This window comes from Dictyostelium purpureum, assembly GCF_000190715.1.
Source record: "Dictyostelium purpureum unplaced genomic scaffold DICPUscaffold_464, whole genome shotgun sequence".
NCBI classification, from domain to species: domain Eukaryota; phylum Evosea; class Eumycetozoa; order Dictyosteliales; family Dictyosteliaceae; genus Dictyostelium; species Dictyostelium purpureum.
In genome coordinates, this window is record NW_003519798.1 from 1,714 (window position 1) to 22,665 (window position 20,952).

General features: G+C 25.5%; 8 protein-coding genes across 8 annotated transcripts; 2 read left to right on the top strand and 6 right to left on the bottom strand.

The window, feature by feature from the left end:
- Positions 1–272: 272 nt before the first annotated feature.
- On the bottom strand, positions 273–968 carry DICPUDRAFT_99752 (uncharacterized protein). Its single transcript, XM_003293720.1, has 2 exons — positions 811–968; positions 273–706 (listed from the first exon to the last, which is right to left on the bottom strand). Exons 1-2 carry the CDS (start codon positions 956–958, stop codon positions 429–431), a joined length of 426 nt encoding a protein of 141 aa, XP_003293768.1. The 5' UTR covers positions 959–968; the 3' UTR covers positions 273–428.
- A 1,330-nt stretch (positions 969–2,298) lies between these two features.
- On the bottom strand, positions 2,299–3,741 carry DICPUDRAFT_51128 (uncharacterized protein). Its single transcript, XM_003293721.1, has 3 exons — positions 3,712–3,741; positions 3,277–3,505; positions 2,299–3,198 (listed from the first exon to the last, which is right to left on the bottom strand). The coding sequence occupies exons 2-3, from the start codon at positions 3,499–3,501 to the stop codon at positions 2,335–2,337; spliced, it is 1,089 nt and encodes a 362-aa protein (XP_003293769.1). The 5' UTR covers positions 3,502–3,505; positions 3,712–3,741; the 3' UTR covers positions 2,299–2,334.
- A 441-nt stretch (positions 3,742–4,182) lies between these two features.
- DICPUDRAFT_158682 (uncharacterized protein) lies at positions 4,183–9,134 on the bottom strand (the record flags this gene model as incomplete). Its single annotated transcript, XM_003293722.1, has 3 exons — positions 4,183–7,896; positions 7,969–8,373; positions 8,454–9,134. 3 exons carry the CDS (start codon positions 9,132–9,134, stop codon positions 4,183–4,185), a joined length of 4,800 nt encoding a protein of 1,599 aa, XP_003293770.1.
- A 682-nt stretch (positions 9,135–9,816) lies between these two features.
- Positions 9,817–11,106, bottom strand: DICPUDRAFT_158683 (uncharacterized protein; the record flags this gene model as incomplete). The annotated part of the gene is made up of 4 exons (XM_003293723.1): positions 9,817–9,891; positions 9,972–10,289; positions 10,363–10,536; positions 10,603–11,106. 4 exons carry the CDS (start codon positions 11,104–11,106, stop codon positions 9,817–9,819), a joined length of 1,071 nt encoding a protein of 356 aa, XP_003293771.1.
- Positions 11,107–11,986: 880 nt separating this feature from the next.
- On the top strand, positions 11,987–13,239 carry DICPUDRAFT_42510 (uncharacterized protein; the record flags this gene model as incomplete). Its single annotated transcript, XM_003293718.1, has 2 exons — positions 11,987–12,553; positions 12,622–13,239. 2 exons carry the CDS (start codon positions 11,987–11,989, stop codon positions 13,237–13,239), a joined length of 1,185 nt encoding a protein of 394 aa, XP_003293766.1.
- A 726-nt stretch (positions 13,240–13,965) lies between these two features.
- On the bottom strand, positions 13,966–14,874 carry DICPUDRAFT_158685 (uncharacterized protein; the record flags this gene model as incomplete). The annotated part of the gene is made up of 2 exons (XM_003293724.1): positions 13,966–14,204; positions 14,388–14,874. The coding sequence occupies 2 exons, from the start codon at positions 14,872–14,874 to the stop codon at positions 13,966–13,968; spliced, it is 726 nt and encodes a 241-aa protein (XP_003293772.1).
- A 696-nt stretch (positions 14,875–15,570) lies between these two features.
- Positions 15,571–16,057, top strand: DICPUDRAFT_158686 (uncharacterized protein; the record flags this gene model as incomplete). The annotated part of the gene is made up of 2 exons (XM_003293719.1): positions 15,571–15,947; positions 16,036–16,057. The coding sequence occupies 2 exons, from the start codon at positions 15,571–15,573 to the stop codon at positions 16,055–16,057; spliced, it is 399 nt and encodes a 132-aa protein (XP_003293767.1).
- A 146-nt stretch (positions 16,058–16,203) lies between these two features.
- DICPUDRAFT_84302 (uncharacterized protein) lies at positions 16,204–19,690 on the bottom strand (the record flags this gene model as incomplete). The annotated part of the gene is made up of 2 exons (XM_003293725.1): positions 16,204–19,538; positions 19,660–19,690. The coding sequence occupies 2 exons, from the start codon at positions 19,688–19,690 to the stop codon at positions 16,204–16,206; spliced, it is 3,366 nt and encodes a 1,121-aa protein (XP_003293773.1).
- Positions 19,691–20,952: the final 1,262 nt, after the last annotated feature.

Here is a 20,952-nt window from a genome sequence, read left to right on the forward strand (position 1 = left end):
TAAAAATGAAATTACAAAATTAATTTTAATTAAACTCTATTTCAACGAACAATTTCACACACAAATAGATATTATACAAAACTTTTAAATAAAAATTGTTAATATATTTAAAAAAAAAAAAAATAAAGAATAAAAAGTTGTAAAATGAGATAGGTGTGAGGGTGTTAGAGTGTGCGAGTTAGCCACTATAAAAAAATTAAATAATAGTATTATACAAAAAAAAAAAAAAAAAAAAAAAAAAAAAAATTAAAGCGTATAACAATGTTTTTTTTAATATATTTTACAATATTATTTTATAATTTTTTCTATTTTTTTTTATTTAAAAAAAAAATGGTTTATATTGTTTCATTTTCTTTTCCTCTTAAAATCTTTTCTTCTCCTTCTTATATGCTTCTATTATATTTTTTTAATTTTTGGTGTTAATTTGTTTAAATGACAGTGTTGGCGATTTCTTCAGTTTTTTCACCCATGAAGAAGTAAGCAACGATAGCTAAAACAATAATGAAAATTGGGATTTTGAGAAGACCTAAACCACCACTTTCTTTTGGAGCAGTTCTAACTGGAGTTGAGGTAACTTTTTTGACTTCTTTTTTCTTTTCTACTCTTGGGCTAGCACCTGCAATACGACCGATTCTGAGGGCTTCCATTTTAGCAATAGCGCTGGCACTGTGACCAACATCATCGAACTCTTGGGTAGCATCCTTGCCTTTATAATTTAAAAATTAGTTTTTGGTTAGTAAGCACATTCATGGCTCTTTTTTTTTTTTTTTTTTTTTTTTTTGTCCCCCATAAAATATAACCTGTACATACCACCATTGCCTTTTAAAACTTCTTCACCACCTGGATGTTCGACAACAAATTTGGTGACATCAAAAACGTCATCATTGTAGACGATCCATAAATCGTCTAAGCTGCAGTGTTTTGCGACTTCTTCTTTAGTATAGGTTTTTTCTGACATTGTTTGGTTCTAAAATTATTATTATTATAATTATTATTATTAGTATAAACTGTTATGTGTAATTTAAATAAATATAATTTAAATAAAAAAAAAACAACACAAAAAATCTATGTGAAAAAAAAAAATAAAAAAATTAAATTGTTTAAAATAAAAAAATTAAAATTATTGAAGGTTTATTAAGTATTAAATCGATTAAAATAATGTTTAAAAAAAATTAAAATAAAATTATGTTATGTTGTATGTATAAATATAAATTAAATTTTTTAAAAAAAAAATTTAACCACAAATGGGTTTAAAAAATTTAATAGATTTTAAATAGATACATTGTAATTAATTATCGCAATTAATGCTCTACTATTTGAAAAACAAAAATGACAATAAAAACAAATGGTGTTTAATACAAGTGGTTTTGTATATTGGCACTTAGGTTACCTCTTAAATAGACCCACCTCCGATTAAAAAAAAAAAACACAAAAAAAAAAAAAAAACACAAATATAAAAATATCAAAGACCATTTATAATTGTTTATAAATATAAACAAACTTTTTTTAATCCTAAACCCTTTGAATATTATAGGTGAATTATTATTATTATTTGTGTTGTATTGTTATTATATTATTATGTTTTTTTTATCTATCCATTATTAATTTGTTTAATTATTGACAATAGTATACTATTTATTTAAAATGAATACAAAAGGATTTGGTTTGATTATTATATCAATAGTTAAAATAATATCTATGTTATTGTTTTTGTTATTGATATCGGTCAATGAAAAAAAAAAAACCATAAAAAAAATATTTTGCAAGTTTACAAAACAATTTTTACATAAGAATTAGGGTGTTGGTTTTGGTTTTGGTTTTGTTGTTTTATTGATCTAGCATTAATCATATTATAGTATTACCTTTTGGATGTGATTATAAATGAAAATAAAAAAATTTAGAAAAAAAAAAAAAATTATTGAAAAAAAAAAAAAAAAATCAAAATTTTTTTTTAAATTATTTTTTTTATTTTTTTTATTTTTTTTTTAAAGTCATTATCATTACACATGAGTCAAGTTTGGAGAATTGATTGAAATATACAAAAAAAGATAAAGAATAAATTTATAAATAGAAAGAATATTTTTCTTTTTTTCTTTTTTTTTTTTGGCTATGATAATGCATAATGTTATATTTAATTTGATCAATAATTGTGAGTGATTTTTAAAAAAAAAAAATAAAAATAAAAAAATTTTTTAAAAAAAAAAAATTGTGGGGAAAAAATTATTGGAATAAATATAAATAAATAAAATTATTGGAATAAATTAATAAATAAAATATAAACAAATAATAGATATTTTTATAAAACAAGATTTTTTAATTTATTAATTTAATTTTTTAGTTTGATGATTTGAAACTTTCTAAAACATTGATTTTCTTGGTGAATTGGTCAAGTTTGTCACCTTTAATTGAACCAGAGACTAATTTGGTTAAACGGGCAGTTTCAGTTTGGATGTAATCAACTGATTTGTCAACGATAGTTTTCATGACTTTGACATAGTAAGCACCATCAGCTTTTAATTCTTCAGAGAGTGAGTCAACGATGGTTTGGGCTTTTTTGATGATTTCTTTACGGGCATCAGCAGCGGCAGTGATGAATTCAGAGGCTAAAGTATCGAGTTTTTCAACACGACCGGCATCAGCCATTAATTTACCACCTTTAGTACGTTTGGAACCAGCGTTTTTGTTGATAAAGTTGATAAAGGTATCGAGTTCACGACCTTGTTCATATTTGGCACCTTCTTTGTTATCTTTTGAGAAGAATTTGATGGTTGGGAAACCAGTGATACCGTATTTGCTGCAGAGATCTTTGTTGGCAGCATTATCACAATCCATTTTAGCAATGACGACGTCTTTTTCGTTGGCATAGGTGTTACCAAGAATTTCGTAATCTGGAGCTAATTTTTTACAATGACCGCACCATGGGGCAAAGAATTCAACTAAAACGTGTTTGCTTTTATCTAAAACAACTGATTCAAAGTTTGATGGGGTTAAATCAACAACGTTTGATGGAGCTTTTTTGACTTTCATGTTGGTACCAGCGTGGTTGTTAATGTAGGTAATTAATTCTTCAATTGATCTTTGACCATTGTAATCTTTTGATGTGGTTGATTTATCAAAGATTTTAAGAGTTGGGTAACCTGAAACGTCATATTTGCTGCAAAGGTCTTTGTGATCGTCACAATTAACTTTGGCGATGGCCTAAATTAATAAAATAGAATTGATTAGTTTTTAATAAAATTAAACAAAATTAAACAAAACAGATTTAAATATACTTACAACTTTGTCTGAAGCTTTTTGGAAAGTATCAGCAAGGACTTCATAGTCTGGGGCTAATTTTTTACAGTGACCACACCATGGAGCGTAGAATTTAACAAAGACAGTCTTTGAACCATCGACAACTTTGTCAAAGTTTTCTGGGGTTAAAGTGACGACATTGCCATCAGCTGAAACTAAGGCAACTAAGGCCATAGCAATTAAAGTAATATAAAATAAAATTCTCATTTTACTATTTATTATTATTTATTTTATATTTGTATTTGTATTTATAAAATTTTTATTAAATTTAATATATTTTTTTGAAGTTGAATTTTTTTAATTTGATTTTAAATTTATATTTATAAATTAAAGTATAAAAAGAAAAAAAAAAAAACAGTTAATATAAATTGAAAATTATAAGTTATTAAAAAAAATATATAAATAAAAAATTTATACCTTTCAATTTGTATTTTTAAATTATGAAATAAAAAAAAAAAAAAATTTGACTTTTTTTATAATTTTAAAATTTTTTTTTTATAAAAAAAAAATATATAAATTTTTAAATATAATTATTTTTTTTATTTTTTTTTATTTTTTTTTATTTTTTTTTTAATTGTTATTAAAATGGTAATTTTCTGGAAGTTCCACATAATTCTTTGTGAGTCACCCCAAAAAAAAACTGATTAGTCAATAAATAAATAAAATATTAATTGTTTTAATGGTAGTTAATATAAGATTTAAAATTTAAAAAAAAAAAAAAAAAAAAAAAAAAAAAAAAAAACTGATGCTTTGTCATCTTTTTTTTTTTTTTTTTTTTTAATTGTTTATAATATATATAAATTATATATATTGAATCAATTTAGAAATAAAAATAAAATAAAATTATTATAGTTATAATAAATTAATATATGATTAAATTTTATTTGTTTATCTATTAATTTTTGAATTGTTTTTTGAGGTAAAATTTGATAATGTAAAAAATTTAACAATTTCATCCCTTGAGATATCATCTTCTTTTTTCTTTTCAATATTCTTGACTTTAATTGTTTTCTTTGCACCTTTTTCTTTAATGATTACTACATATACAGCACCACAAGCTAATGAGGCATCTGTTTGTTCTTCTGGTGTTGGGTCAGATAAATACATTGTTTCAGCATTAAAACCAGCATTTTGGAGATCTGAAACAATACTAATACGTTCCATAAATAAATTGGTACCTAAACTTATAACAAATATATCTGGTGTTGAAAATTTATGTGATATCATTTGTTGTTGAATTAAGGTTGGTGGTATTTGTTGTCTTCTTCTTTGTTTGAGTGATTCACGTTCACGAGAGTAAATTTTATCCATCGCTACACTTAAACCTGTAATTGGAATTATAATTGATGATAATTGTTGTTGTTGTTGTTGTTGCTTGTTATTGAAGCTACCACTATATGATGATAGATTAATATTGTTGAGATTACCCGTACTATTTTGATTATTATTACAAACTAAATTGGTATCATATCTGCCACCAACTGCTAAACATTCATGTTTTTCTTCTTTAAGAACGACTTGAAACATTGTGCCAATGGTATAAAAGTTTTCGCTAAAACAATATGATAAATCAAAAATAATCTTGTGTGGTGGTATTGACATTTTTTCAAAATAGCTTGATAGTTGTCTAACATCTTCCAAAAGGTCGGTGAATGATGAACTGACTCTAACACTATTTCCACCACCAATTGTACTATTGTTACCTAATAATGGATTGTTTTGAGAGCTGGTGTCTAGTTTTTTTAATACATCCGGTATGGTGCCTTTAACTAATACCCAGTTAGCTAGTCTTTCAACTTGTTTGAGTGGTAATTTAATTTTTTCTAATAAAACTTTTTTAACTGTGAACCATGGTTGACGAATTAGTTGACTTAATACTTGACCAATTTCGTTCTTTTGTGTTTGGTCTGTAATTCCAACCGATTTCCACATGTATTCTACAATTCCAAAGTGATTAAGACGAATGAAATAGTAGTTTTGTGTAGATGGGAGTGCATCAAATATTTCAGTTGCAACTTTAATAGTTTCAGCATCGGCATATAATGAGTCGCTACCAAAAATATCAAAGCAAAATTGGGATAGTTCTTTTGGTAATTTTCCAACAAGGTTTGGTTTTCTGAAAGCATGGCCAAATTCATAACGTTTAATTGGTACTCTGGACACGATATCTAAGATATCTTCGACTGATCTTGTTGTTATAGTTGATTTGGCTTCATCATCTGAATATTCTAGATTATCATCGCCTGTGTTATGTAGATCGTTGTGATGATGTTTATAGTGTTCCCCTAGATTTAAAAATTCGGTGGTTAAAAAGTTTTTGAAGGATACACGGAGATCGTGTCTAAGTTCAATTAGTTGACCACTATCATCCATTAAAATTGATTTACCAGTTTTACAATTAGTAGATTTTGTTGTAGTTGTTGTGGTTGTTGTGGTTGTTGATGATGTTACAGTTTTATTGTTATTGGCTAAACTTGATGTGGTTATTGTTTTTTGTTGTTGTTGATGTTGTTGCTTTTCCTCCCAATCTTGGACTATATACATTTGTGGGGTGAGCATTTCATTTGAATTATGTTTCTTTAAAATTGTTTTAATTAACTCGTCAACAAAATCCTTAACCTGTAAAGTATCAAAACTGCAAAACAATGATTTACTATAGGCGGATGAAGCAAGGCTTGATTGTTGGTGATGGTAAATGTGAGAGTGTAGGTTTTGGTGATTTGAAGAAAACAAAGAGTTGAGCATAGTTTGGTAGAATTGATTGGTTGGATTTGTAATTACACGAATTGAGTTTTTAATATATTCATCTTCCATTTTTGGAGGCATTAGTTCGCTTTGCAATAATTCTTGTGAGCTTGGTCTTTTAGCAGGATCTCTTTCAGTTAACCATTTGATGAGCTTTGCTTGTCTTGAATGTGATCTTTCAAAATCACTTGGGAATTCGCCTTTTTCACGAAGATTACGCAATACAATAACTCTTTCATGACCAGTTGAAAATACATACCACATTTCAAAAAACACAATACCTAAACTATACATATCGACCTTATTATCATAGGAGCTATCACCATTTGTACCAGATTCTTGTTCCGGACTAGTATAAAATAAAGTACCAACTCTAGCAGTATGTTGATTAACTGCACCCTCTAACATTTCATCTTCCCAATATTGATTATTGTTATTGTTTTGTTGATTTTGAGGATTGTGAATTACAGAGTTGTTCGAATTTGAAGAGTTTAATGATCCACTTGTAGTAGAGGAGGATGAGGAAATTGAGAGGTTGGTTTGTGCATTTGTAGCTAAACCAAAATCACCAATTTTAATGTCGCCACAAGAATCAAAGAATATATTACTTGGTTTTAAATCTCTGTGGATTATTCCTTGGCCGTGAACATATGCCATACCCTCGACAATTTGTCTAAATAATTTCCAAATATCGTCATCTTCTAAATTCATACCAGCTTCAGTAAGATTTCTTAAAATTTTTTGACAATACTCCATCTGAATGTAGAGATATGCTGGTTTGTTTGATGCCGATGGTTTTTTGTCGTCAGTACTCTTTTTGGTTTTATTTGATTTATTTGAAACGGTGGTTGTCTTCTTTTTACTTGATGAACTGGTTTTTTTATTTTTTGTACTATTGTTTTTATTATTTGATTTTTTATTTTTAAGTACCATTTGATTACTTGAACCCATACTTCTAGTATTACCGCCAGTTTTATTGTTAAGCTCGAATACCTCCAATAAGAAACCAGAGTCCGAATGAAGGAAAGAATAACTATCATCAGTAAGGTCAAACTCTAATGATTTTTTGTTACCATGGTTAAATAAGAAACCCTCTGAAAAAGATTGATTAAAGTCATCCTCTTCATCAGAATCATCAGAATCATCAGAGTCATCAGAGTCATCGGAATCATCTGATAGTGATTCATCTTGGCTAGAGTCTTCTTCAGATTCGGAATAGTCTTCAGATTCAGAACTAGACTCGATTGACTCTTCCTCCTCCTCCTCTTCTTCTAGGGACGAGTCATCAGAGTTTGTTAGTGATAAACTTTCAGCCCCTTCAATCCAAGCTTGGTAGTATCTTACTACATGTTGATGGTGTAATCTTGAAAGAGTAATTACCTCTCTTAAAATTCTTTTATTTAAAGATCGATTGCTATCCAATTTAATCTTTTTAATTGCATAGTATCTACCATCCAGCTTATTTTTAACTTTGACTACTTGTCCAAAGCCACCTCTACCCAATAGTTGAATTTCTTCAAAATCTGAGTGGTATCTTGATTGTTGGTGTGGCTTTATAGTTTTTGATACATTTGACATTCCACTTGCAATACCGCCATTACTATTGCCTTTACTTTGCCCCATTGATGGATTATCAGCCTTTGTTAATGTTTCCCAAAATTTTGAAAGAAATTGCCCAGTGTTATTTGATGAATCGACATTCTTTGAACTATCTGATATTGATATATCGCCGAATGGTTTTAAAAAATAATCTTTAAATATATGCTGGTAGATTTGATTATCATAAGAGTTGTTCACATTTACCAATAAAGGTAAATGATTTGGATTAAATAAACCAAGATGCACTAATTGTTCACCCTAAAATTTATCAAAGAGTTAGTATAAAAATATTTCTTAAATAAATATTGTTAGATATGTTTGTATACATACAAGAGTTCTAATATGATCAGCTGATATATTGGAATCGTTTTGAACTAATAAACGTAATAAATGAAGTATCATAGTTTGCTGCTTATCAATAACTTTATCATTTGGTTGGGACAATGTTTGGGTTTGTTGCTGTTGTTGAATTTGTTCCTCGGTTGCCATCATAGCTACCATTGAATAGTCATTTGTATAGGTTGGTGAATTTTGGGTAAATGTATTATTTGTTAATTCGTTAACAATATTTTTCTTTCTTTCTCTTTCAAAATGTGCTCTCTGCATACTCTTTTGTAATCTAAAGTTTTTTCTATCATCTTTTAATTGGCTTTCTTCTAGTGCTGACTCCCATTCTTTTTTATCTATATTCAAATTATAATTTGGATCATTCATAGAACCAACTTCTATTGATAACTAAATTAAAAAAATAATAATATTAGTATTATATTATAATTATTAATACATAAGGTTTTTTGTGATAAATTAATATTTACTTTTTTAGAATCTTTTTGATCAGTTAACATTTGCTGATGCATTGATTGTGTTGGCTCACTGTTATATATTTGTAAAAATTCTTTAACGATTTCACAAAGATCGAAAATCATAATGTTACCAATTTTACCTTGAGATTCTTTTTGAAGCTTCTCTTCCAATTCAGAAGCCTTCTTTTGAGATATTCCTTTGTTTGGTAATACTTGAATATTTGGTAAAACTACGGGATATTTTTCTGGGAAACCAATGCATAAATATACAGATATAAAACATTTTTCGTCATCCCCAACATATGGTTTTAAAGTTATTCTAAATCTTGATGATTCTTTAACAGGCTTAATACCCTCAATAATAGTATCCATATTTTTAGTAATTACAATTGGGTCCATAGTAATAAATTCATCTTGATAAATTGCCTGTAGTGCATCGATTTCCATATCTTGTTGTTCTTTTAATTGTTTTATTAACTCTCTATCTCTTTCTTTTCTAGCTTTCTTTAATGCATTCTTTACACTTGATTTGGAAGGCACCTTTGGATCCTCTTCATCGCTTGATAAAATATCATCAATTAATACATTTTGTTGTAGTAATTGCTGTTGTATTTGTTGTTGCTGTTGCTGTTGCTGTTGCAGCTGCTGTGGCTGCTTAGTTTTATTGTTACTTTTATTTGGTTTTTGTGGCATATTATATTATTATTATTTTTTTATTTATTATATTAAGCATTACTAAAGATTTTATGTTTAAATGAAAAAAATTAAATTAATTAAATAAATTATTATTTTTTTTTCTTTTAGATATTAAAAAAAATTTAAATAAAAAATAAAAAAATTTTTTTAAAAATTAAAAATATTATTTTTTTAAAACTTTTTTTTGACTAATTTTATTATTATTTATAATTATAAATATATATTTAAAAATATATTTTATGTGAAGTGTGTGTTAATAATCTATTTTTATGTGTGTGACGGTGAAAAAAATAGTAAAATAAAAATAAAAAAAAAAAAATTATGTGTGGATAATTATAATTATTATAAAGAATGCTTAAGAACGGTGTTTCATTGGAATTAAAAAAAAAAAAATCTATTTATTTAAAAAAAAAAAAAAAAAAAAAAAAAAAAAATTAAATTAATTATTATTTTAAAAATCTTTTATTTGGTTATAAATATCCGTTAATAGGTTATCATTTTTTAAAAAAATTAAAAAAAGAAAAAAAAATGCTTTTTTAAAAATAATTGAAAATAATTGGTGAGAATGGAGAAAACAAATAAGTTATATGTTATATGGGTTTCTATTTATAATTTTAATTGTAATATTTTAAAAAACAAATTTATTTCTACTTTATTTAAATTTTTTTTTTTTTTGAAATTAAAAATTACTTAATAAGTTTCTTAAATCGTTTGGGGTAACATCACCTTTATCATTATATGATAAATCTACTTTCTATATGATTGGAAAATTAAAAATTGTTAGGGTCATGTTTATATTTTATGATAAATGAAAAAAGTGGTTATAATACATACAGTTATAAATCTATTTAATTCTTGAGATGGAATGAAAACAGTGTTGTTATTTAATTTAGTTAATTGGTTTTTCTTATTTTGATCAGTTTGTTTATCAATGATTGCTTGATGGATTTTAGTAAGTCCTTCAATCATACCAATGACTTCATTTTCAATATTGATGACTGGTCCTCCGCAAATGCCCATTGGTGATACATTCTTTGTTTTTACATAATATCTTTCTGGTGATTCTACAAAATTTAATGTGTATGATGATTCAATTGGTCTCATAATATTATCGTTTTCACTTTCTAATTGATAACCATATAATTTACCTTCCTTTATATATTGAAAATAAATATATTAGAATATTGTTTAATGGTATTATTGTTATTATATTTATTATATTTACATGTCCTTCTTTTGGAAATTCGTAATGTTCTAAATCCATAATTGTAGTTTCGTATGGTACATTTGTTTTTTTGAAATCTTCTTCATTAACTTTAAATAAAACGAGATCTAACATTGGGTGTAAATGAAATGGTGGTTTAAGTGGAATTGTGTGAAGTAATTTACCTGTTTTTTGCTATGAATATTTTTTTATTAGTATTGATTAAAGTTTTTTAAAGTAATATAAAATAATAATAGTTACATCTCTATATTCTAATTGAACTTTAATGTTTTTTTCTCCTAATGAATAAATCCAACTGTATTGTTCCTCTTTATAAAGATTTGGGAAATGGAAAGGATGTGTAATGTGTGCGCAACTGATGCAATATAAAGAGTTGTTTGGTTTTGATAAAATACTAGATGGTGGTCTAACTAAAAATGCAGTACCTTTTGAAAGATTAGCATATTCATCAACACCTCCTTCTGGGTATCTAAAGAATGAACTAATTGATAAGAGATCTGGTCTTTCAACCATTCTAAATTTATGTGCTTCAGCAATACTACTCTTTGATTCTGCTTCTTCTTTTCTTTCGTTTTTAATATCATTTATCATATTGATAATATTGCTACTGAGACCGCCATTATTATCTTTATTTTTTGAACTAAATTGTCTTGTAGTTATTTGTTTGGTATGATTACTATTTATTATTCTTTTGGATAATCCTAATAGTGATCTATTATTACGCATCATTGTCATCATCATCATTGTATATTATAGGTGATATTAATACTGCAAAAAGAGTATAAATCTGATAAATGAATAAAAATGAAAGAACGAAATTTATTAAAAAAAAAAAATAAAAAATAATAAAAAATAAAAAAAATTTAAAAAAAAAAATTTTTAAAAAAAAAAAAATCTTTTTTTCAAATATATTTGAAAATTATGTTAAATTCTATCCAATATTAGAAATCACTTTATAAAATATCGATGGTGGTATTTTATTATCCAGAAGCAATGAATTTAAAATAATAATATAAATACCCACCAAACACACTTACCTTATTATAACAACAATACAAGTATCTATATAATGACCTAAATAATATATTTTGATATGTGTATTCAGATATTTATTTTTAATAAAATAACAAATCATCCATTATTATTTTATTTTGTTATATTTATTTTATTTTATACTTTTTTTATATTTTTATTTTTATTTTAGTATTTTAAAGATGGAATATTAAAATGCTCATCATTTATAATAAATTCGCATATCCATTTTTGTATTTAAAATATTTCAAATAAATCTATTTCTTTTTATTCTGTATAAATATACAATATAGTTTGTGTGGGTGTGGTTTTTTAATTTTTTTTTTTTTTTGTGTGGATTAAAAAAAAATTATTTAAAAAATTATTTTTATCTGTAATTATTTTATTTTATTTTTTATATTGTTTTTTATTTATCACTTTTTTTTTTAATATAAAATCACCATTATATAATAAAAAATAAAAGAAACTAATATTAATAATAATAATAATAATAATAAAAAATAATAATAATAGTAATATAAAACTTTTATATTAAATAAAATCAACATTAAAACTTCATTAAGTATATATTATTGTATACATTAATAATAAAATGGGGTTATATAATGAAGAACCATTATTTTATAGTTTATTTGTAACAATTGGGGGGCTATTTATGTTTTTATCAATTGTAATTACTGGTGTTTTAATTATGCAACATTTGGTCCACTATAATAAACCATCATTTCAAAAATATATTATCAGAATTGTTTTAATTGCACCAATCTATGCAATATATAGCTTTTTATCTTTATTTTTCAAGAGAGATTACTGGGCAATGTTTTTTGATGTCTCGAGAGATTGTTATGAAAGCTATGTTTTATATTGTTTCTTTAAACTACTATCTGGCTATTTAGGTGGAGAGGAAGCAATCGAAGAGCTATTAAACAAGAAAGAAAGACAACCTGTAACCTGGCCACTTGGATATTTTTTTAGCTTCAAGCCAAAGAGAAACTTTTATAGAATTTGTATGTCTTTAATTATACAATATGCACTAATCAAACCTCTAATGGCCATCACCTCTGCATTCTTGTTTTATTTTGGTAAATATGAGGATGCAAATTTCTCTACATCAGAAGGTTACCTATATATAACTATCATCAATAATATTTCAGTAGTTGTAACTATTACTCTTTTTTATTCCTTAATATAAGCAATTTATTAAATTTCTTTTATTTTATTATATAGGTTGCCCTTTACTTTTTAGTAATGTTTTATGAAGTTTTTAAATTAGAATTAAATCCACACAGCCCAATCCTAAAGTTTTTTGTTATTAAAATGATCCTATTCGCAATTTTTTGGCAAACTGTATTGATTTATATTTTAATTTGGTTTGAAGCAATACCAAAATCAGAAATATATTCACCAGAAAAAGTTGGGTTCTTTTTAAATGATTTCTTGGTGTGTGTGGAAATGTTTGTATTTTCAATTGTTCACAGTATTGCTTTCAATTACGACGACTACGTTTTGGACAACAACTCAACAGATAAATTGGTAATTGATAGTCATTTAGAGGCTGGTTTGAACGGAGCCAGTGGTAGTAATAGCAATAGCGGTGGCTCAAGAGGTCACAATAGAAGCAATAGTAATATCAAAACCAAAATTAAAGATATCAAATACAACATTAAAAGATATAAACATAATATAGTTGATGGATTTACCGACGTTCATAACCCAAAAGATATTGTAATGGATACTATTAAAAGCACAAAACTATCAAATGACCACTTTTCAATAGATGATAGCCCTGATGTAAGTATTTATAAATTGTTTTTCTATTACACAATTTATAAAGCAATGTACTAATATATTTTTATTTTTTATTATTTCAGTATCATAGCTTTGTAGATTTAAATAGCGAAGAAAAGAAACATTCTAAATTCCAAAAGTATTTTAAAATCAACAACAATAAAAAAGTTAGACCCGATAAAACTTCAATTATCGAATTTGACGAGTGTGCATCAAGCCCAACACCATCATCGTTTTTAGATCAGAATCCCACACCTTTAAACAATTTCAATAAATATAATGACTCGGATCAGTTTGATATAATAGACATTAATGGCAACTATGACAATAATGATAATATAATAAATGATAATAATAACAGCATTGACAATGGCAATATTAATAACAATAATAATAACAATAACAATAATAACAATAGTAATAATATAAATGATAAAGTTGATGGTTCAATATTATTTACATTTTAAACAATAAAATATAAATATGTACTATAAATATGTTTTTTTCTTTTTTTTTTTTTTTTTAAAATATAATGATATTTTTAGTGTTATTTATCCATTCTAAATCAATAAAAAAAAAATTATTATAAAGGTTTTGGATTATTTATTTTTGATGTATATTATTTTGCTTGCGCGTAGTTTTATTGTGATGGTTTGAAAATATTGAAAAAAAAAAAGTAACTGAGCATAAATTTAATTGTTCAAGTTTTTACTTTTTGTTGTGATGTTGTTATTATTTATTTATTTATTACTATTGATATTATTTATTATTATATTAATTCATTTATTTCTTTTTATTAACTTTAGCAATTGATTTAGCTTTTGAAACGAAAACTGGGTCTCTTCCTTGTTTGAATTGTTCAACCCAATGAAGAATCCATTTTCTATTTTTAACTGGAACTTGAAGATCTTTTAATTTTCTTGAAGTTGTTGACATTAAATCCTCCCATGTTGGGAATAATTCTACATGTGATTCACATTCACGTCCTATTTTTTGTAAGAAAGTTTCAACTGTATATCCTCCTATAAAAATAATAATTTGAAAATGATAATTTGATGATGATAATAATGATAATTTGATAATGTTGAATTTTATAAAATTAATATTAAAATTAATTAAAAAGAAAAAATAAATATTAGTATTCATAAATAATATGTAGTGTTGTGTTTTTGATTTGTATCTATATAATATTAGATGATAATTACTTGGTTCGGCAAATCTAAAAAATGGAGCGTATGTGGTTGGTTTAACAGTTTCGAATGGGTCAATATAATTAATAACTAAATCTTCAATTGAAGTGAGTGGTTCATCAATTGGTAAAAGTGGCATATCTACTGGGAGTTGTGGGAATGGGTATTTCGATTCGACTGCATCGAATGGTTCTTCATTGGATCTAACTAAACCAATTGGAAGATCCATCCTCATTTTAAGATCTATTTCATGTACATTTTCTCCTAATTCATCTTCATCAAGTGGTGAAATTTCTTCAGTGTGACCTAATTCTTGTGTAATTTCTTGTGTAATTTTAAATAATTTTGCGATATCTGATTCGTCTTCTGATTTTTTTTCTGTACAAAAACTTCTTCTATTATTTATATATAAAACATCTCTGCTGCTGCTGCTGCTATTGATGCTAAATGATTTGACAACATTGAGTTGTCTAAATCCAACTCTGCTTAATCTATTTAACATTCTTTTTTAATCAATTTTAAACAATAAAAAAAAATGCAAAAAAATTTAAAATAAAAAAAAAAAATTAAAAAATTTTCGTTTTTTTTTTTTTTTTTTTTTAAAATTTTTTTTTTTTGTGGATTTTGGCATAGAAGTTCGAATGGATAAAATACTAACCCTTTATTTTATATACATTCCATTATTAATCTATTTAAATAGCATTTATAAAATTAAAATATAATATATTTTTAATTTTAAAAAACAAATAAAAATAAAACTTAAAATGTAAAAATATAAAAAAACACACAAAATTTTTTTTTTTATTTTATGATGCAAATATAAAAAAAATAAAAAACAAAACAAGAAACAAATAAAAAAAAATTAAGAAATATAAAAAAGAGATTTAGTATTTATTATTTTATAAAATATTACCTTTGACGTTTATTTTTTAAAATTTTAATTAATTTTTTTTTTATTTTTTTTTTTTTTTATTTAAATTTTTCTTTTTTTTTTTTTTTTTTTTTATTTTATAATTTTTTTTTCAAGAAATCGTTGTAATCCAACCTTTCTATTATTTTAAATTAATAAATAACATTAATTTATTTTATTTGTTTATTTTCGACAATCAACCATTTTAAAAACCTGTTCAACAAAAAAAACAATTTTATTTTTTTTTTACAATCAATTTATAAATAATAATATAATATAATATATAAAATGTTTAAAAAGTTACTTGTTGTTTTAATATTTATTACTTTATGTAATTCAATGATTACATTTGCACAAGATTCATCTTCATCATCAGATATCAACCCAAATTCATATTGTATTGGTAAAACTCAAGCAGAGTGTTACTCAGGTAATGCATGTTGTGTATGGTGCGCAAATAAAACTGAAGATAGTTTAAGCTCAACCTCTTCAGTTGGTATTTGTCATTATGTACCAGAAGAAACCACTACAACTTGTGTCGAAAAAATGTGTCCAGCTAAAGATTATTACCAAATTGAAACATGTTCATGCAATTATAGAAGTGATTCAAATACTCTTTCAGTACCATTATTTTTAACCTTCTGTTTATTAATTTCTTCATTAATGTAATTATAATAGTGACCAAAGAGCAACAAACATACGCGTTAAAATAATTCATACTAATTCTTTTCTTTTTTTTTTTTACAAAAATAGTTTCTCATATATCAAAAACTAAATAAAACAAAACAATAAAAATAAAAATTTATGTATAATACAAAATAAATAAAAACTAAAGATTACAATTTAAAATTTATTTGTTTATTAAATTTTAGGAAAAAAAAAACTATATTTTTAAAAAAAAGTATATAAATTTTTATTTGGTTAATAAAGGTGTTCTTCATGATGCTGTTGTTCGACTAAAGAGGTTGCAATTTCATGAGTTGAATCGGTTGTAATTTCTAATATATGGTTGTTTGAGGATGGATGATTTGGTGATGGTGGAGCTGAGGATGTTAGAGAAGCGGCGATTTGATGGTGGAGATGATGGTGATGGTTTTCATTTAAATTTACAATTTCATGATGTTCTTGAATGTCTTCAAGATGTTCATGATGGTGATGATGGTGCTCTTCAAGATGTTCATGTTCGACTATATGATGATGAATAGTTCCATCGTTTAATACTTCGTGTTCTGTAATAAGATGTTGTTGTTGAGGTAATTGGTCGATGAGTTGGATTTGTTGTGATGCAAGTTGCTGTGATGGTTGTTCATCAAGTTCAGTAAGTAATGTTTGGCTTGGTTGATCATCCATTGTTAAATCTGTATGATGAATATGGTGATGAGTTGGTTCACCTCCCATATTCGGTATGATTGCATGATGGTGTTTCATTGGTTCATCTATAATGTTAACTGCATTTACCTCCAAACTTCCTGCTGGGGTTATTTCCTCTTCTAATAGTTGATTAATATCTTGTTGGTCAGTTTGTAATATTTGATTGGTTAAACTATCAATAATCTGTGGTTGGTTTTGTTGTGGTTGTGATTGTTGCAATTGCTGCATTTGTATTTGTTGATGTATTTGTTGAATTTGTTGTTGCTGCTGCATTTGCTGCTGCATTTGTTGTATTTGTTGCATTTGTTGCAATTGCTGTAATTGTTGTTGATGTTGTTGAATTAGTTGTGGTGGAGGAGTATCTGGGTCTTGAATAAGCTCAGGCTGTATTTCTTCTTGTGATTGTTGTTCTTGTGACTGGTGCTCTGAAAGTAGTTGAATGGTTTGTGGAGGAAAAGTAGGAATTACTTCGGATTGAGTTTGAGAAGGTGAAATTTGTGGTAAACTTGTTTTTTTAGGTTTTTTGGTTTTATTATTTGTTGGTGGGCCATTGTTACTTATAAAGGTTAAAGGTCTTACATTTGAAACCAAATTACTTGATGATCTAGAGCTCTTTCTACTTTTTTTACCATCTTTATCTTTTTCTTTATCTTTTTCTTTGTCTTTATCTGTATCTCTTTCTTTTTCTTTGCTCTCCTTTTCCTTTTCCCTTTCTCTTTCTTTTTCTTTTTCCTTTTCCTTTTCTTTTTCTTTTTCCTTTTCTTTTTCCTTATTTTTACTACCTTTACTATTTTCTACATTATTTTTGTTTTTATTGTTATTATCATCAATTATACTTTCAATACCATCATTTATTTCGCTATTATTTAAATTGGATTTTGAACGACCATTTGTTATTGTTTTTTCACTTTTTTCAGATGTGATATCTTTTAACTTTTCTAAATCGGTTTTAGAATTAAATGTTGAGGCACGGAGATTTGTCCAAATATCACCAGTGGCCGAAGATTTATGGCATTTTCTTCTTGCCAAGTGGCTCATCCAATCGATAGCACTGTTACTACCACGAAGACCAAAGTATAAACCTAAAGCAGCCAAAAGTACCTCCTTATTATGAACTAAAAAGTCAACACCACCGGTATCCCATTCACAAATCTTTGAAAATAGGGGATTTGAAAGCATAATCCAAAACAAACGATAACGAAGAGTACGAAGTGATTTAAATGCCTCCATCAACGATGAACGGTGCTCTGGGTATAAGCCTAGTTTTTCTGCAGCCTGAATAAACTTGAGTGTATTATGCTTTTCAATAACGCCACTTTTTAAGTTCATGCCCTCGGGTGGATTATAAGGTTCTAAACCATTCTTTAAAAGAATTCTATGCTCTTGTGATAGCCCACCAGTTGATGATTGGCTTGATTCGTCACTAATAGTTGAACTGGAAATAATTGCTAATGTGGCGTTTTCATTTGCCTCGTTATTCTTTTTAAACTCTGTTTCGGATACACCTTGGAGTGTGGCAGCAATGTGAGTAAAACCCTTATCATAAGCCATTTCCAATGGGTACTGTCTTGAATGATTAGGAACTGATTGATCTGCACCAAATTCCAAAAGCAATTGAACGGCATCAAGATTATTTGCCTTAACTGACCAATGTAGTGGGGTCCAACCTTCTTTATCTGTACAATTTGGATCCGCTTTACTCTTTAAGAAATACCCTACCAAGCCATTCATACCATAGGCACAAGCATAGTGAAGTGGTGAAAATCCATCCTCGTCCTTTTTCTCTAAGTCAAACACAACCTTTGGCTCACTAGCAAGTCTAGCCTCGATATATGATTTAATAGATTCCAACTCACCATTCATAAGATATTGTAAAAACTCACTGCTTAGAGTTTGTTGACCTACGAATGGGAATGATGTTGGTGATGTTGGTGATGTAGGAGATGTAGGTGATGTTGGTGATGATGGCGAAGATGGTGAGGTAAATGTTGGTGATGATTTTGATAGTTTTGATCTCTTTTTTTTTGATGGATCTTTACTTTGAGAACCATTCGATAGAGAACTATTTGAACGCTTTGATGATTTTGAAACTTCAATTGGAACAACAATTTCATTACTCCAAATTATATGATCATCTGAATCGAAATTATATGTTTGAACTTCATTGTTATTGTTATATATTGTTTCTATAATTTCGGTATTAGCCCTAGATGTTGTGGTTGTGGTTGTAGTTGTAGTTGTGGTTGAGCTGGTAGATTTATCCAAATCCATTTGTTGTGCTTCATCAACCACTATATCTTGTGAAGTATTTAATTGGTTGTTTATATCATTATCATCACTATCATTATTATCATTATTACCATTATTACTTATAATATTTTGATTACTGTTGCTATTTACACCATTATTACTATTATTATTATTATTTACATTATTATTATTGGTATTTTGTTGATATTGAATCTCCATTTCATCATTTATATTTGATTTATTATTATTCTTTGGATCGAAATTTGGAAATTTTAATAAATTTAAAGATTTGTCATAATTTAACTGCCTTTCTATTTTTTTACAATTGAAGCCAACCCTTATATGAAAGACTGATGCAGTTGGAATATCTGGAGTAATAACCACCATACATTTATCGCAGCACATATTAACTTCGATTGGATTTGTAATGGTAATACTGTCACGAGTACTATCCCCTAAAAATTGGACAATAACATTTTTATTCATTCCAGGCAGTGGTTTTAAATTGTTGCCCTTTAAAACCAATGGTGCTCTGCTTAAGCAGCCACTACTAGGTATTGAGCTAGTTAAACTTGGCTTTGCTATTCGTTTACCTGCGATTTCATAATACTCAACATCTTTCCTTGTGTAAAACCCTAAATTTTTTTAAAATATGAAAAAAAATAAAAAATAAAAAAAAAATTTATGAAAAATTAATAAATATTAATTTTTTATTTAAAGATAATTGACAAAAAAAAAAAACAACAAACTACTTACTAATAACATGAGGATTTACAGGTTCATCCATATTAATTTACTTAAAATAATTATCCTGTATTTTTATTTTTTTATTTTTATTTAATTTTTTTTTTTTATGTAATCTGGATTTTTGATTAAAATTAATGATTTATGAAAAAAAAAAAAAAATTAATATTTATTTGAAATTTTATTTGTATAATCCTTTTTTTTACTTACCTATTATATAAATAAAAATAAAAAATAAAAAATAAAAATAAAAAATAAATTCCTGTGATATATAAAAATTTTACGAACTACATATAATTATACAAATAATGATTATGTATTTTTTGAGAAATTAAAAAAAAAAAAAAAAAAAATTAAAACATTATAATTAGATCATTGATTGATTTAATTTAAATTTAAATAAATTGATTTGAATTTTTTTATTTTTTTTTAATTTAAAAATTTTGAAATATGCATACCTTATGGATAACAGGAACTTCTTTGTTATAATAACAAAATTATCTTATAGAGAAGCTTTTTATACGAACTTTAGAAAAAAAAAAAAAATTTTGTTGGAAAAATTTTAAAAAAAAAAAAAAAAAAAAAAATTTTTTATAAAAAAAAATTAAAAAATAAATAAAAAAAATAAATAAAAAAAAAAAACGAGAAGTATTTGATTGATTTAATTTATAAATTATTTTTTTATTTATATCATTAAGCTATTAATGATTTAAATAGGTTGAATGTTATTTAGGGAATCTCCCTCTTTATTTGTAATCAATATTCTCATATGAATTTATTAATAAAAAATATATTTTTTTTTTCAAATAATACATCCATTAGTATTCCCTTATTAGCAAATAGAGTAACAAAATTATAATTTGGAAAAAATAAAAACAAATATAAAATAATAATTATTTAATTAAATTTAATTAATATCCAATCAACCAAAAAAAAAAAAAATAAAAAAAGTAACTAATAAAAATTATTGATCAATTTTAACACACACTCTCCAATTTTAATTCACATTTTTATATCACAAAAAACATTTTATTATACTCTTTATATCAAAGTGATCATTTGTTTTCAATGAAAGACATTTTAAAATTTTATGTTTTTTTGCCAAAATTTGAATTTTTTTACGTAATTTTATAATAATTATTTTATCAAAAAATCTATTATTATTATTATATTGTAAAAACCCAATTTAAAATTTAAATTAATTTTTTAAGTAAATAATTATAAAATTATTATTAAAGTTTAGTTAAGTGTGTGGCATTACTTTTAAGTTTTTTCAATGAATATGTAATCCACACAGATAAACCC